This window comes from Sabethes cyaneus, chromosome 2 (genome assembly GCF_943734655.1).
Source record: "Sabethes cyaneus chromosome 2, idSabCyanKW18_F2, whole genome shotgun sequence".
In the NCBI taxonomy this organism is placed as follows: domain Eukaryota; kingdom Metazoa; phylum Arthropoda; class Insecta; order Diptera; family Culicidae; genus Sabethes; species Sabethes cyaneus.
The window spans coordinates 141,623,124-141,641,623 of NC_071354.1; the positions used below are offsets into that span (position 1 = coordinate 141,623,124).

General features: G+C 38.3%; 1 protein-coding gene across 1 annotated transcript; it reads left to right on the forward strand.

Annotated features, from left to right (window-relative positions):
- Nucleotides 1-1,176: 1,176 nt before the first annotated feature.
- On the forward strand, nt 1,177-15,909 carry LOC128736096 (uncharacterized). Its single transcript, XM_053830576.1, has 2 exons — nt 1,177-1,303; nt 15,263-15,909. Exons 1-2 carry the CDS (start codon nt 1,177-1,179, stop codon nt 15,907-15,909), a joined length of 774 nt encoding a protein of 257 aa, XP_053686551.1.
- Nucleotides 15,910-18,500: the final 2,591 nt, after the last annotated feature.

Below are 18,500 nucleotides of genomic sequence, written 5' to 3' on the forward strand. Positions count from 1 at the left end.
CCACTTATAGTTTGATTTGAAATAATAAAATGTATTTAAAGCATGACAACAAAATACGTTAATCTCTCTGAAACAATATGTTTCCAATTAAAATAGTCTTATCAAATAGCGGGGAATGTGTTGTTATTTGTGTGGTAAGCTCTAATTGTTGTGATAAAATCGTGCTTCATATACTGTTGATTTCGTCCATTGTTGGCATCACACCGGTACGTCCGTTCCAGTTAAATAATCGAGCGCCAATTTAACATCATAGCAGAAGGGTGGGATTTTCCACTCAGCGCCATTAGTTTCCTCACTTCTATAGGCGAGTATGATTGCCACCCAATGCATGTTTCGAAAATTCAGTAGCGTTTCCAAACCTCACCTTGAGGAGCACCACGAATATTTTCCGTTTAAAAATTTTTTTTTGAACATATGTTTCGAATGAACAATTGAGCATTTGGATTGCTGTCATGGGTATTTTCCGAATCATTGGAAGAAAATACGATTAAGGAGACATGACCGACAAAAAGTGTTTAAAAATGTGTTTTTTAAATTACTCATCGGACATGTCCCTTTAATCGATTACCTCAATGAACTTTATATTACTAAACGAATATTCTATAATTTAATTAAATTCTATAATTTAGGACATCAAACATTAGTGGTTTTATGGCAACAAAGGACATAATTATAATGCGAGAAAACAAATATAAAGAAGATTGTCCCCTATGGCACAGTCCTTGATACACCGGCGCTGGTATTTTACCCTTAATTATAGCTTCTGACCTACTAGACGTTGGCCTAGTTTTTCCATGTGACTCATTGGTAGCGATAACATCTTCTAATTTTCCACCCACTTGCAATGTCGTTAAGTAAGCACAGGTTGTATTTACATGTATTTCCCATGAACGTTTTTATGAAACTCCGACAACAGTCTAAAAATACAAATCTCTTTTTGTGTCCTTACAGGGAAAGGGAGAGCAGTCAGTATATTTTGAAACAGCGAAAAAGACAAAACATTAAGTGGCGTACCAGAAAAAACAAAAAACCATTGTGTGAAAGTTTGTTCGAGCGTGTCCGAAAAGCCACTACAGAAAATTGCACTGTGCAAACAAACAAATCGCCACTAATTAAGGAAGTGATTGCAGCAGTGGCCCGGGAAATAGGAGAACAGTAAACCGCAGACAAATCGACATGGGTTGTGCAAGCAGTTCACCACTAATCAACGGTGGCGGTCCGGGAGGAATTGTGGCAACGGCCAAAGAAACTGCCAGCAAAGCAGCCACCGAAGTTCTGCAAGCAGGGGAAACCGCTATACATGGTTAGTGCAATTTAGTAGTTTGTCTAGAAGTTTGACGTATTCTAATCGGCTACCGGTTGGGAGTTTCCTCTAACTAATTTGTTGTGATTTAATTTGAGTTCAGAAACGATCAACGTTGCATTAATTTTTTGTGAAATGGGTGGAATTGCCATACATAATACTATACTGGATACTACAACTATTCTTACTGCAATTCCATGAAAAAAGACATCAAAATTTAAAAGTGCTCCGATTTTTATATGAGTTACAAAAACTCGACTTTGGATTTGCACGAATTATTTTCATTAGGTATACCTACAAACATTCTATATTGGTCCGCTCATTATCACCATGGCTATCGGTGCCCCAATTAACATACGCGGAAAAGTCGGAAAAAGTGAATTTTTAACGCAGTCAGCATGAATGGCGATTGCATAGGCTTCGCTTTCCATGTCATTTATTTTAACAATAAAATAAATATACGCATTTTAATAAAATTCTTCTCTGACATATGCCAGCTGTCTCATCAAGTGCACCCAACCCTCCTTGATATATCGTCTGAGAAAAAATTATCGCAGTCGAAATTAAAATAAATGTGGGAATGAATTGTTATAAGGTTCAACTTAAATCGTAATATTTCTAGATAAACAATATTTCTGTTTTTATGATTTTTGCTTCTGAAATGATTGTTTCGATGTCTTCGTTAATTTGCGCATTATTATATTTCACTAGGATCTACTGACATAGCTCTATCTCAGCGGGAAGGGCGTGACTAGAGGGTACTCGTTTTTCGTATAATCAAGATATATTGAACCCATTATCGTAAAAAGGTAGTTTGGGTTATTATGTACGCTGCGTGTTTTCATGCTATCAGATAGAGTAAATCTCAGTTTTTGTTTACCAACAACCCTACCGAATACTATAAAATATTTGCGCGCGTATTTCATTCCGCATAGAATTCCGCGTGAGTAGGAAAACAAGTCGTTTGTTTGCTGTTTTACTGGGTGTATTTTATCTTTTAAAATTTAAATACATATTTGATTCGATTCTCAAAAAATCCTTTGCTTCAACTACCTAATGACTATTTCAACGAAAAAAAGATTGCATGATATGCGCAGTACGGTTTTCTCGAGAATCAAATATTGACTTTGATCGAAGCTCCGGACAGAAAGCTATGTTTTCCTGACTAGAATTTTAGCTTGCTCACTGCACGCTTAACATAAAGCTTAGGCTAACGCATGTTAACCTGAGCTACAGCCCACAAACACTCCCTTTTCCGAGGCAGAAATTGTTGTGGGCTCAAAAGTGAAGGGGCTTAATATTTATGATACATACAAACCTATAATGATAAGATATAGGGTACAGGAGGGTATTTCCAGCCCATTAAGCGGTAGCCTAAACAATATTCAGGAATTACGCTGAAACCATATTTATTCGAAACAAGATTTTTATACCAGTTGATAGAATAATATTTACGGAATATCGGCGTGTATTTTGGTCTTAATGAAACGCTACTAAATTTGAGTTATAGTCGCGAGAAATGATTAAATCGCTGCTGCTAAATTGAGCCCATTTTCTACAGTGGTGTCTGTGTTTTTTAGATCCGACCGGCCGAAATAGCCAGCACAGGGATTAAATGCTTTTCAAAAACAGATCAAAAGAGAGACCGATTGATAACCTGTCGGTATAGCCTATATACCGGCTCTTTGAAGATAACTAGTTTTGCAGTGACCACAGCACCAAGCAAGCGGTCGTCACTCAAATACTAGCTATGTCAACACGATAGAATAGTGTCAGGAGTAACTGCCTCACACATTGGTAGTAGTGTAAATAGAGCACCATATGCTGAAATTAAAAACAAAATGCTGCAAGTGCTAGTCAATGAAAATTGATTTATATTTTCATATCAGAAGGGTATTTTTGTGTTCTTCCGTGATGAAAAGAAGTAGAATTGTTCTGTGATACCATATTGACAGCTTTTTAGTTTCTAGAATAAATAAACGTGATCATAATTGTGTGTTTTCCAAAACATCATCAAGAGCGGATACGCGTAAGCGATTGCTGGTGGTTTTTTCAGCCTGATTACGTGCCAGTTGAAAAACAGTGGTTTTGATGTTTATTGAACAAAATTTAGCAAATTACTTACATTTTTTTGAAAATAGTTATAACACATTAAAGGCTATGAGTGCTACATTCGTTTCAGTATTGTTATATAGCGGCAAAGTTTTTATTTGGGAAAGCGCTGCAAAAAAAGCTAATGTATGCCGAATTTAGTAGCGTGCTGGGAATACCCTCCCGTACCCTAGATTTCAGGATCCCGCTTTGAAAAATATCTTACCGTGTGTAAGATTCGCGCAAGATTTAGAAAGCTTCAACAAACCGCAGAACAGAAGGAAGAAGGCGAAGACGATGCAAATAGGTTGTGGAGGAGGTTATAAGCATTTGCGTGGAAGACAGCATAACAGCTGGTTTAATGCCGAATGCCAAAGAGTGACAGATGAGAAGAACTAAGTCGGGAGTCACATATTTACTCACTGCGGCTACGCTTCTGAACAACAGTACTTATAACTACTAGACAAGTATTGGCGCTAGCATCACTGGATTTCACAGGTTATATTGAGTGACTTTATACAGAGTGGCGACATGTCATCCCAAATGTATGCGGTCAGGTGGAAGGAGTACTTCCAGCCGCTGTTGAATAGGGAGGTAAACGCGGAGAATAGCAGGAAAAGGATATGAATTGTGAACGAAGGTCAAGCTATGGAACCATCGTCACAGGAGGCGGTTAAAAAGGCAATTGATGAATTGAAAAACGGCTGCTGGGAAGGACGGTGTCCTGGTTGAACGGTGAGCGGTGAGCGAGCACTTTACGTAGCTATTCACCGAATCGTCTTGAGCTGGTGGGTGGAAGAACAAATGCCGGAAGATAGTTGGATGGTCTCATTTGCCCTAGTTTTAAAAAAGCAAGTTTAATGGAAAAACCTTCCAAGTATAACATTTCTCAATTCTGTCTATTAGGTATACTGTTCTGTAGACTGAAACCGTTAGCGGAGTCCTTTATTGGCGAGTACTAAGCTAGTTTTCGAGAGGGTCGCCCCAAACCCATGGATGAGATGTTTACCCTACGTCAGCTACTAGATAAGCTCTAGGAGTACAACTTATGGACTTAACTGTTTGCGTACTTTAAGGCGGCGTTCGATTTAGTCAAGCAAAATGAGCTGTGGTAGATAATGCTAGAATATGGGTTAAAATCATTCATCAGAATAGCGGGTGAGTATGAGTACTTTTATGACGTTGGATTGGTATTTTCTCTCGAGTACTCGCGCTGCTGTATAATGTACAACACTTGTAGGTTTTCGAATGCCATTTTTCGTTAAGTCACTTATCGATGTTAAATTACAGAAAAAATTTAGTATTTTCAGAGAAAAATAACACTGAAAGAAAATCTTTTGCAAATTTTTCTAAAGAGGAGAAAATCCTCTCCTACTCTCAAGTTTTCCCTACAACGTTTATGTCGTCCTATTTTATCACGTGTTAAGTCACTCTCCGCAGGTCAGTGCCGACGCCCTTCACATTCACTCAGGTTTTCATTCGGTCCCTCGAATTGCCGAATGTTATTCACAACGGAGAGTTTTGGACGCATCTTAACCATCACTAGGCAGTGGACGTTAGCGCATCGACAGGATATGACGTCAATGATGTCAATGATACTTCTGATGTAAGGGTTCTGCACGTTGATGATGCTTATATTGAAGAACCGGTCCTTGATTCTCAACCTGCGTAACAGGGTCGATGTACTCTATTACTTAGGTATGGCAAACACGACACGTTTATGTTCGTAATATGCTAAAAAGTATAGGAGTATTAGTATCATCGTTGTACAAAACAAAGTTTATGCTTTTTTTATGCCCGTAGAATGTTGTGCAGGATTGACGTTGTTTATTTATTGCGCTGCTAACACAAACAAATGGTACGTTCCTCCAGACCTTTATTACTGTGTAAAAAGTATTGAAAATAACTTTGTTATATAGATATTTGCTGACACAGGATCGACCTAGGATCAATAGACATGCAGATAGTAACACCCTACTATACTTTTTGTACTTTTTATCTTTTTATATTTTTTATACCCTAAGCGTCCATCAAAAAAATGATACTAAAATGTTTTGATTAGGAACAAGCACACCAAATTTGAACGAAATCGAAACACTTTTACAGTTGCTCGTTTTCCTATCAATACTTTATCAGATTTCAGTATGAGTTGTAGGGTAAAACATGGTAAAACATTCCCTTACACGACATTTTTGTGAGAAACTTCATCGTCATTCGATATTCTGACTGTTCCAACCTGCACAACAGTCATGCCTTCTTGAAAATCTCAGATAAAAGTATCGAATTGGTATTTTGCCTGTAGTACAAAAACCTTGTGGAAAATGGGGCAAAACAGACTAGTAGATTATGTTATGTTAAAATAAAATTGTTGGTATACCTATTTCCCAACGTTCTTTTTTCTCCTTACCATAGAATCTCACTTTGGTGAGAGTTTGTACATGATTCTTTCAAAACTGTTAGAAAACAGGTGTAAATGGGACAAAATGGGCTACTTCTCGTCATTTCTGTGCGTTGGATCACCAATCGATTTCTCGTGATTTTTTACATAAGAAAGTCACTTTTTACCTCATAAAAACAGCGGCAACAAAAAGTTTCGTTTTTTCGGTCGATTCTGCCCACTGTGCGTTATTTGAAGGTATCCATAGTCAATCCTTTAGTACTCCCAAGTTTGCCTAGCATGTAACACCATGCAAAGAAGTCGAGAACATTCGAATCAGGCGAAAGGGCAGGTCGCTCCTGCAAAGAAATAAAACCCGGAAAATGGGCCTCACTCCAAGCTTAAGTAGCTTTAGCCTGGTGAGATGGTGCAGAATCTTGTTGGAAGCACGATGAAGCATTCTTGTGGTGTTTTTTTGACAATGGGAAGCAGATGGGCCTTCAAAACAATATTGATGGAATATTTAGTGTTGATTTTAACACCAGGTTCAATGAACAGAAATGGAAAATAAATATAAATTAGGGGTGAAATGGGCAAAATAAACGCTTCTTGCATTTCGCACAGTTTGGAACGGATGGGGTTTAATTCTTATGATGTTTCGACAGCATTTGGAAGCTATTTGAGTTCATTTCTCGAGCGGCAAATAAGGTTTTATATTGTTTAATTAGCTTTTACCATAATTTTTGAGGATAATAGGGCAAAATGGATGTCTTACCAAGGTCTGTACAAGATTGGACAATCCCCAATCGAACATGGGAAAAGGTATATCTTGTATGATTATAAATTAGCGGCTCCTAATTATTAGGATTACGAGCTCGTTTTTTTCCATTGTGCACTGTAGGGTCAATTTTTGGCTATAGGTACACAAGGCACCGACAGTACGCATTATTTAGCTATTTACCAGCCGAAATAATGATAAATAATTTGTTTCACTTTAAATCCGTTAATCAATTTTTATTATTTACATAAGCCACACAATCTGAAGTAGTACACAGAATTTCTAATTCATTGCTGTTTTGGATCAATAGTTTTGTGTACTTTGAAGAAAAGACTGTGTTCAAGACCGGATCAATTCAATTTCGCGTTCAATACTTTTCAAACAACCTGTATTTAAATAGAACGATCAATTAATAAGTTTATTTCCAAATCATAGCCACTAGCCTCTATATTGCTTAGAAGGAACCAATATCTACTCTGATATAGGTATATTGCAACAAACGAAAATTTATTCAGACATTTCACTGGCGAGAACTGATTTTAGCTGCATAATAAAATCCTCTTAAGGGGACCCAAAACTAGGAGCACACAACGGACGGGTACGGACAGCAGAGGAGCAATCGCTGTAATGAAGGGCAAACTATAAAAGAGAAATCCATGAAAATCACAGAATAAAAAGGGTAATCGTGAAAGTCAGACCTACAGAGTGGTATCAATATTCTACCGAACGGTTGACATCTTAGTCGAAAATTGCTTCCCGCAATCGATAGAAATGTGATCCAAACGAGAGAAGAAGGAAAAAAGCAGTAAAGCTAGTGGAACAGAAAATTTACTATCTGCATGTTTTATTAATCCTAGGTCGATCCTGTGTCAAATATCTATATAACATAGTTATTTTCAATTCGACTCTCAGCTCAGCTTGATTAATCAAATTCCACAATTGTTCCGTCTTTTTCATAGGAGTTTTTTGTAAAGCAGTATAATATTGAAAAATCTATGCAGTTATTTGCTTTTCACTTTAGTAATGATTTGCTTCATGTTTAACCACGTAAACCCGAATTGACAGCCCTTTTCCCAAAAACTTCAAAACGAAAATGAACCGCAATGGGTTTCTTTGTGCGTTTGTATAAATTTGATTGATTGCTTTTTTTCGCCTGGTCGTTCCCTGTCCCTTTGTGTGCTCGGTGAGTGAAAACCTCATCATTAGCTCGTAACACCGGCAAAAGGTCAACGTTTTTGCGTCTTTATTTTTAGCAACCAGCTTATCAACCATCGGCTGATGACTGTGTGAGAAGGGCCAATGTTCCAGGCAAGCCGAATTATGTACAACCTGTGCTAACCAGCCGGTAGTTGCTTGGCAAAGCGAGCGGGTTTTGTGATGGAACGCAACGGTGGCCAATATCAGGGGATACGATGAATTTATTCATTCAGCATGAAAATGTTTCCACCAGGTTCCACGTCATTTCACACGTACGACTGGCATTATATGTTAGGCTGATTTGTAGTGTTTGTTTGCCGGATAATTTTATTCTAACCATCCAATATTAGAATATTTTATATTAGACTATTTTCTAGTCACAATATTAGCTTCGACTATTTATTTATATCAATTACAAAAATTTTCAACAGTGGATCAATATTCAATTCAATAATCGTTTAAATCAATTGTCGTAATATGAAAGAGAATATAATTGTATAACAATAAATACACCATTTCCCAAAGTTATTATGTTATACATTACGAAGAGTTGGCTGATGAAGCGTTCACTCCGAAACCACCCGAAACTGCTCACAACGCAATCCTCGTAGGTAGACCTTATTAGCAAGAGCAAACTTCTCACGCTTTTCCTGCTAACGGCAGTCAAATTTTACAGCCAGCTCGTTTCCATCGCCATCCATAGAGTTCAGACAGGAAGCATCAAATTATGGTAGAAAATTATAGTATCATGAGAAGCGACGCACATCAAATTCTCGCCCGAAAGAAAATGTGTTAAAGAAATCGCAATTTTCAACCAGCTGGTGATGGTCTTGGAAGCATCAAAATAAGAACTTAATTAGAGAAAAGTTTTCCACGGTTCACTGCATGCGCTATTTGAAATTTCTTGTTCCTTTTTGTAATTATATCTTCTTAGTACTACAGTATGAGAGAAGCAGTTGGATAACGCTCCGTTGGTGAAACTTTTGCCATTTAATCAGTTTAAGTAAGTCAATACCTTAATATCCGGGTGATTCCGTTCATAAATTACTAGAAAAACATAACGTTATAAATAAAACTAATTATTCCAAAGCCCTTTTAATATTTACTATGTTTTAGAAATATCAAATATTGAATAAATGGTTAATTTCAAAGCTTCAAATAGTTGCTCAATGCTGTTCCAGTTGTGTAACAGTAAACTTCATTGACCTAGGCTGAAACAGCTGCAATCGAATCGATAAATTTTATTTTTGATGGACAAAAGTACCTAAACCCATTGGATGTAGATATCCAATCCAACGCTGGAACTTAATTTTCTCGGAATTCATATCGGGTATCTAAAGGGTCGGCGAACGTTTCCATAAAAAAAAATCAATATTGTTCGATCAGGTGTCCTCAATTTACCCAAACACGCTACCTTTCGTGTCATCTGTAGGCGTATAGCATTCCCTTTTCCCTTCGGTTTGTCTAGGAAGAAACTAAAGTTATTTTCCAACTATAATAACGAGTATGTAATCACGAATGTTGACTTGACTGTCAGTAGAGGTTTGATATGTTTTACCAATGTCAGTAACAGGTTGATTTGGGATGCAACCATTTCCACGTCATGGGAAATGAATAATTAGGTTCCGCTTGCTTCCTGATGGTAATCAGCAACTTATCCGAAAATATTGTTCATGAATGGGAGCAAACTTCTGTGCCTTGGTGCCCTCCAATTAGGTTAAAATATTTTGGAGGAGGAGCAAGCACTGGGGCAGCGTAATTTTATTCTTGCTATCTAAAATTCATTAGTTTTCAGTGTTGGGAAGAATATTAGATGATATATAGCTGGATTTCAAATTTGTATTTTCAAAGTATGTAACTGTAATCAATCAAATTAAAAAAAAATAAAGATTTATGATGATTACTCGATTTTGGCTCGTAAACAGCCAATGGAAAACGGAAAACCCTAAGCGAAAAACAAAAAAGCTGAATTAAAATTTTCAGAAAATTTGTAGATATTGGAAGGAGGTTTGGAGCGAGGATTGAAACAGAAATTAGAATGAAAATTGAAACGGGGTTTGGAACTAAGATTGAAACGGGACTTGGAACGGAGATTGGAATAGGGATTACAACGGAGATTGGAACAGTGTTTGGTACGGAAATTGGAACAGGAATTGGAACGAGGATTGGTTCGGAGATTGGAACGGTAATTAGAACGGGAACTATAACGGGGATTGGAACGGAAGTTGGAACGGGGTTTGTAACGGAGATTGGAACGGTGATTGGAACGGAGATTATAACGGGGATTAGAACGGGGATGGGAACGAGGATTAGATCAGGGACTGGGACGGGAATTGGAACAGACATTATAACGGAGATTGGAATGGGAATTGAAACGGGAACTATAACGGGTATTGGAAAGGAGGTTGGAACGAGGTTCGGAACGGAGATTGGAACTGTGATTGGAACCGGGATTGGAACAGAAATTGGAACGGAAAATATAACGGGGATTGGAACGAAGGTTGGAACGGAGATAGTAACGGGGATTAGAACGGAGATTGGAATGAGGATTAGAAAGAGGATTGGAACTGGGATTGGAACGGAGACTGGAACGAGTATGGGAACGGGAATTGGAACGGAGATTGGAATGGAGATTGGGACGGGGTTTGGAACGGGGATTGGAATGGTGATGAGCAATAATTGGAACGGGGATTAGCACGGGGATTGGAACGGGGTTGGAACGGAGATTGGAACGGAGATTGGAACGAAGATTGAAACGGAGTTTGGAACGGAGATTTGAACGGAGATTGGAACGGAGATTGGAACGGGAATTAGAACGGAGACTGGAACGAGGATTGGAACGGGAATTGGAACGGAGATTGGAACGGAGACTGGAACAAGGATTGGAACAGGAATTGGAACGGGAATTGGAACGGAGATTGGAACGGGGATTGTGACAGGGATTGTGACGGAGATTATGACGGGGTTGGGAACGTGGATTGCAACGGGGATTGGGAAGGTGATGAGCAATTATTGGAACGGGGATTGGAACGAAGTTTGGAACGAAGTTTGGAACGGAGATTAGAACAAAGATTGGAACGGAAATTGGAACGGAGATTGGTACAAACATTGGAACGGTGATTGGAACGGGGATCGGAATAGCGATTGGAATGAAGATTTTAACTGGGATTGGAACGGAGACTGGAACGAGGTTAGAAACGGGAATTGGAATGGAGATTGGAACGGCGATTGGAACGGGATTTGGAACGGGGATTGGAAAGGTGATGAGCAACGATTGGAACGGGGATTAGTACGGGGATTGGAACGGTGTTGGAACGGAGATTGGAACGGAGTTTGGAACGGAGTTGGAACGTAGATTGGAACGGAGTTTAGATCGGGAATTGGAGCGGAGACTGGAACAACGATTGGAACGGGAATTGGAACGGAGATGGGACTGGGAATTGGAATGGAGACTGGAACAAGGATTGGAACGGGTATTGGAACGGAGATTGGAACGGGGATTGGGACGGGGATTATGACGGGGTTGGGAACGGTGATTGGAAAGGTTATTTGTTATTTTGTTATTTATTTATTAAATTCATCCGACTGGAGTGTCTTAATGAATATGGCTGGGAAAAGCCACCTTGAAAATCATGGATGACAATTTTCAAGCCGGCACAAAAACCCAGCATCTTTTTGACATAAATAATACATAGATATAACTTACTCACTACAAACAATTCACATTACAGGCAACAGATAACGAAAAATCAAAAATTGAAGTTGTGTGCAGCACTGTTGTATGATGAAGCAAGGCGACGGATAGGTTCCTGTTGGCCATAGTTTGTGCGATGAGTATTTAACCATAGCAAACGTTGATGGCGTTGTGGGCGCAGAGGGCAGTGTAGTTGTAGCATTGAGAGGATGTTTGGACAGTCATAGCTACCAGTTAAAATTTTGTGAGCCGTTTGAGCCATTATTTCCTTTCGTCGTTGTTCAAGTGTAGTAATACCAAGCAGGAGGCAGAGATTAGCGTATGGTGGCATATTGTCAGGGTCTCTCCATGGCAGTGTACGGCATATCCTACGAACAAACTGTTTTTGCACGCGCTCGATGCGTTTTACCCAGTTGTCGTAATACGGGTCCCACACAGCGCAAGCTGTCTCCAAAATTGAACGCACCAAAGAGCAATAGAGGATGCGTAGAGTCGCAGGGTCCTCGAATTCCTTACCGACTCTCAGGATTAAACCAAGTTGTCGATTTGCTTTGTTTACGATCATTGAATAGTGTTGCCTAAACGTTAGTTGTGTGTCCAGCACAACTCCGAGATCAGAGATCACATCACAGCGTTCAACCGCTATCCCATTAATACGATAGTCAAACATTAAGGGCTGTTTTTCACGATGGAAGCTGATTGCAGTACACTTCGCAATACTCAAACTCATGTAGTTGCGGCAGCACCAGTCAGAAAACAAATTGATCAGCATCTGAAGTCTAGTGCAGTCGTCATAAGAAGTAATAAGCTGATAAATTTTGGTGTCATCCGCATACAATAGTCGTGTGCCGGGTGGTAATAGTTTTGTAATATCGTTGATAAATAGCGAAAACAGTAAGGGTCCCAAAATACTGCCTTGGGGAACTCCAGAATTGTTAGTAAACCAGCTAGACTGGGATAAGCCCAGCTTTACAGCAATTTTCCGGTTGCGTAGATACGATTCTAACCAAGCTACCAACGCAACAGAGACGCCTAGTTTATTAAATTTAGCACAAAGTATTCCATGATCCACACGGTCAAATGCAGCCCTCAGGTCGGTGTAGATAGCGTCAACCTGAACCTGGTGATGAGCAATTATTGGAACGAGGATTGGAACGGGGTTGGAACGGAGATTGGAACGGAGTTTGGAACGGAATTTGAAACGGAGTTTGGAACGGAGATTAGAACAAAGATTGGAACAGAATTTGGAACGAAGATTGGAATGGGGATTGGAACGGACATTGGTACAGAGATTGGAACGGGGATTGGAACGGTGATTGGTACGGAGATTGGTACGGAGATTGGAACGTGGTTTGGAGCGGTGGTTGGTACGGAGATTGGAACTGGGATTGGAGCGAAGATTGGATATGGCATTGGAACGGTGATTGGAACGGAGATTAGAACGGAGAATGGAACGGGGTTTCGAACGAGGATGGGATCGGCGATGGGAACGGAGATTGGAACGAACATTGCAACGGGGATTAAAGCAGAGATTGGAACGGGCATTGGAACTAGGGCTGTCGATATTGGGAGCTTTTGGTGAAAACCGGTATTTTGGTATTGGTGAACAAAATACCGGTATTGGCAGATTATCCGGAATCAATGGAAATGTTAATGTTTTCTGATAAATTTCTTTATTTTTCAAACTTTAAATTCAGTATTATTGTTAATCAAAGTTGAATTTAAGCAGGTTCATTGGCGTGCCCAGATCTAAACAGAAGGTGGGACATCGATCTGTCAAAAGCATGCTTTGGCCGGGCAAATAGGTTAAAAATTTTGGCCTTCCGAGTCCGGCTACAAGAGTTTTCTACATTAAATTGTACAGGAAAAGCTGAAAATGTACGCCAGCTTCGATCCACTATAGGGTTTGAAATTGAATTTGCAAAAAAAACTTAAAATTGTACTTGACAGTAGATTAGGACGTTAATTTGAATTCGGTCTTTAACTTGGACTTCACATTTCATTTGAAGTTGGGCTTAAAACTGAACTGGAAATATAACTTGCAATTGGACATGAAATAGGATTTGAAATGGGACTTGAAATAGGACATAAAATGGCACTAAAATTAGACTTAAAGTTGAAATTAAATTGGACCTAAAATTATACTTTAAACTAGACTTAAAACTGGACTTGAAATTTGAGCTGAAGAACCCAACAAACATTTTTGTTGTATAACAGCTTCTCAAGCGCTTGTTACCCGGTAATTAGCAATACAAAGGTTGAATAAGCTACTAATCAACAAAACTGTTTGTTTGGAAGGACTTGAAGTTTTATTTGAAATTGGCATGAATTCATGGAGATTGGAACATAGGTTGGAACGCGGATTGGAACATGAATTTGAAAGGTGATTGGAACGGGGTTAGGATCGGAGATTTAAGCGAGGATTGTAAGATTGCTTCGATCCTACCTAATGCACGCATGTTCAATGTGAAGCATTCTGAATATTACTCGACTCTCTCCGGTATTCCACAGGGCAACAATCTAGGACCATTGCACTTCATGCTATTTATCCATGAGATAACGCTTTTGCTTCCGGATGATTGCCACATGCTGTTTACGGACGATTTCAAACTGTTTAAGACTGTCAGCAGTACAGCAGACTTCTTAGAACTCCAAAACTTAGTGTACATTTTGGAAACTGATGCCCCGAGCATCGTGCAGCAGCTCAATCTATATGCACCAAAAAGGCAATTGAGGTCCAGAAATCTCCTATTCCTACCTCAGCGAAAATGTTATGTATTTGTCTTCAACGTGAAAACTAAATTATACCTAGTATTTTTATGTATATTAGGATTTCTAATGATGGCTGAATGAGAAAAACCTGAATAAGTAACCTGATACGTTATGTAGAAAGTAAATTTTGTTACACTTTTTTTTTTGTTTTTATTGTTTGATGTAGGTATTTTGATATTTCAAAGAGGAACTCACTATGAATAAGAGCCATATCTATATATGCACAGCAATTTTCAAAACCCGCCTGAAGTGAACTTTTCGCTGCTACTTTTTTGTTCATTTTTCTAAATAAAGCCAGTGGGTCGGCTTTCATTGTGGCTATTTTGCCGTTATACAAACTATATTCGAACGATGGTGTCCGGTGTGTCAGAGCCACATTTCCCCCGGTAATAGAAGACAAGTGAAATGCTCACATAGATCTCTAAATAAATAGGTCGGTGGAACGGTTGTTCCGCTGCACTGATACTATAAGAAACGGAAAATGCACTCTACATGTTCATCACATACTTGCACGAATGATGTGGCGGTTGCAGTTTGGCGGAAAAATATAGAGCTTTTATTATACTGTTTGCAACTATCTGCAATAATATACCATGAAGTTGGTATGAAGTAGGTGGATGTGTTCGAGTCGTTCTTTTAAACTTTAGTTATGAATAAAACACCGACAAGTACTTATAAATTGTGATATTTATTATTGAATGTTCTGACCCCTTATTTCGGTTAATTAAAAATATTACCAATATTACAGATCATTTTCATAGCTGCCTGTACTTTCCTGACACTTAATTTATATAATTTCATAGTGAATAAAGTTTTATTGCCATCATCTTCTTCTATCCGTATAGATCCGTATGTTTAGTGTAGCAGAATTAAAAGGAGTTTTCCTAACTTTCCGGTTGATTTAGAAGTCATAAGTAGTAGTTATAAGTATTTCCTATTGCCGACAAAAACAGCGCAGCGTGTCTTTGTTTGAATGTGTTACTAAAAACATTACGCTATTCACAAAATACTAAACTAATATTTTCTCATTTATTTTGTCTATTTTTGCAGAAGCCGGAGAGCACGTAAAAGGAGCTGTACAAAATGTGACAAACGAAATTACCGGCGTGCTGGGAGGTGTCAAAAAGAGTGCCGATCACATCAATGAAAAAGATCTTTCACAGACCAACGGTCAAAACGGAGACAGTGCGGATTACAAGATCATCCCGTTAAAAGACACGAAGCAGAGTAGCGTGGATGAAAGCCTGGAAAATTTTAAAAACAATTTACTAAAAAAGGCTCAAAGTTTTAGCGACGATACTGACAAGATGGCCGATGATATTATCAAAGAAACGGAAGACCTTATTCGGGACGCGGAAACGGGAATTGTCGACTGTAGTACAGAAATGACAACAAGAATTACATCCCTGGAAGATGGAACCATAGAGATCCTCAACCTGGAAGGTAACCAAACTCACTCCCCGACTCATTCTATTGATAGCTTGAAAACCTCTTCACCAGAGCCAGAAATCGAACGAATACTGGACAACGAGCCCAAATGTCCACCAACACCGGAAGCCACACTGAACAGCATGCTATCGTCGGACGGTACGGCTACCGTGTCCGAAAATGTCGACTCTGCGGCAACCACAATCGAAAAGGACAGCCAAGTGTCCGACCCAGGGCAGGTGGAAGCCGATGGAAAACGGGACGCGTGAGTACGGCGCTGCTGAAGCGAGCTTTTCAAGCAATGTACATCCAACACTTTGCTTCCCTCTACATTTCAAATCGTCAGGTAGCAAAAGTTACCACAATATCAAAACATGTTGCAATTTTGTACAAATTTTCAATAATGCAATTAGCAGAGAATATTTTTTACACCGTACAAAACTAGATAGTGTAAGAGCAATTTGTGTGTAAATATCAGAGTCATTTCAAACTTCAGTAATTTTGAGTTGTTATGATCACTGTTCTCGTTTTGTTTAGTATGTTTTTATAATATTTGTATAATTTATGTGAAATTATTCAGGGAATTCAAAGAAGTAAAAACAAGGTCATATATTTCGGAAAAATTACAAAAAAAAAACATTCCAACTTTGTACAGAGAAACCAGTTTTAAATAAAGAAATAAAATGAAACAATAGCAGTTATTTCTTGTAGAAAACATTTATTTCAGGTAGACATCACATCCATAAAACAACAATTTGGTAGGCAGTGTGTGTAATAGTACTCAATATGTAATTAATTAGTTATAACAAGTCTAGGCCAAAGTTCTAAAATAAATATAACGTTTGTTAGTCTTTAAAAGTTTTATAAAAAACCATGGTCATTCGGGACTATTTTTGACACTTTTATTGCATAAAATACCGCATATGTACCATAAAACTTAGGTTTAATTGCTTCTACTGAATGCATTTGGTCAAGGATACTTGAAAGGCATCCTAGCTACTAACACATGTGTAAATTGCTTTTCACGCTTATAGATCGGTTGAGCACTTGAAATTTATTACTAAATATGACGTTATGAAGGTGGGGAAGTTGTTAGAAATAAATTTTTAACAGCATTTTCAAGTCCAACAAACCGAGTAACGGTTTGGCATAATGCTTTCAACTCGCGGATCAGTTGGAAATCTTGCAATAAAACCTCACAATATGGATATTTTATGACGGAAGTAACTACTAAAAATCATAAATCAATGCTTAGTGCCATTTTGAAATTCAAGCTGGCAGATGGTCGTTCAATATTTTGTATTCACTTATTTAAGATACCTACAGCAATTCCTATTCCTACCTCCTCGTAATACTAGCCGGGATACGAGTAAGCTTAGTGTTGATCGGGTAACAAACTCCGGGGAAAACCAAGCTCGTTTGCCAACAGGGCATGAGTCCGTCATGTGAACACTGAGTGTTCGCATGAAAAATAGCCTTGCCAATCTTGAGGGTATATTTCCATTGTTAGGGGCGGCTCTTGACAATCAGTGGTTCCACTATTAAGACGGAACATTGTTTTCTCAACCTAGTGGATGTCCGCACTACATGGTGAGTGCGGCTTACGACAACAGCAGACCTTAAGCGAACGGTTAAATTAAACGTGTTATCTCGAGCGGTAAAGCTATGATGGAAGTCCCATCATGAGACTCGGTAGCGTGGTCCTAGTAAGGCAACCTACCCAAATCAAAATACTAGGAACTCTCAAGCAAATACAGATCAGCATCGAATTTGAGCTTTTTGACAGCCTATTCGCATTAATATGGCATCCAAAATGCCATACAAATTCTTCTTATTTTCGAAAACAGATAATGTTCAATGAACACCTCAATGGCAATGTTGCCGAAAAACACGGAACGGAAGTTAATCTAGGAGTAGGGTAAATGATTTTGAAATGGACCTAGTCGAATTCTGATCTTGAATGGACCTATTTTTAAATAAGAATTTTAGGATATAACTATCAAGTCTTTGTACTGTATTTAGCTTTTATGTTTATCTTTAATCATTTCTGAACGTAAATATACTAAAATTAAATTAAAATTATAGCCAAAACTACTTTATTGCCGCGTATTTAAAAGTAGCTGTTTTTCAGCGTTTTGGCAGTCACCATAGAGTATTTTCAAACTGTTACTACCCGGAACCCTTCTGGTTTGAAATAAAACAATACTCTTAAAATCATGCTAAAATATGTGTAATTTCAATTTAGGTATTTAAAAGTTCAGTAAAACCAGTAAAATCTTCAAATTCTTGAAAAATGTTAACCCCCTTTTATGATCTTGAATGGACCTAGTATTGATTTTAGAATGGACCTAGTTTTGCGCTCCGAGACATCACTGCCGGTAGCTATCATTGCCTACCACCAACGAACACGCCGTTGTATATTCCATAAAACTGCTTGTTGTCACTATAGTATCTCCGTTTATAATTAATCTATAAGCACGGGATATTGAAAGTAGGCTTGATTTATAGCCTAAATAAAAACTTAATTATATTGATAAAACTAACTATCACTCATCCTTTTTCGTAGTTGCTTCATAGTGTTTGTATATTGTAGCCTCTAGTTTTGAAACTAAAAAGTCTTCCTAATTAGTTAGCTAACATATGTCATTTTATGCCCAAAATAATATAAACTTAATTTGTACAAAATCGGTATTGTACAAAAATTTTAACCATCATTGATTAAAAGATAATATGGATCAAAAGATAAGAGGGATACTAACTGCCTTCTGTTAAGGGGGCATAGTACCTTTTCAATTTTTTAAAACCTAAATTTTTTGATTGATTATTTCGAAAGATTAACATTTTGACCATATGTGTTTGA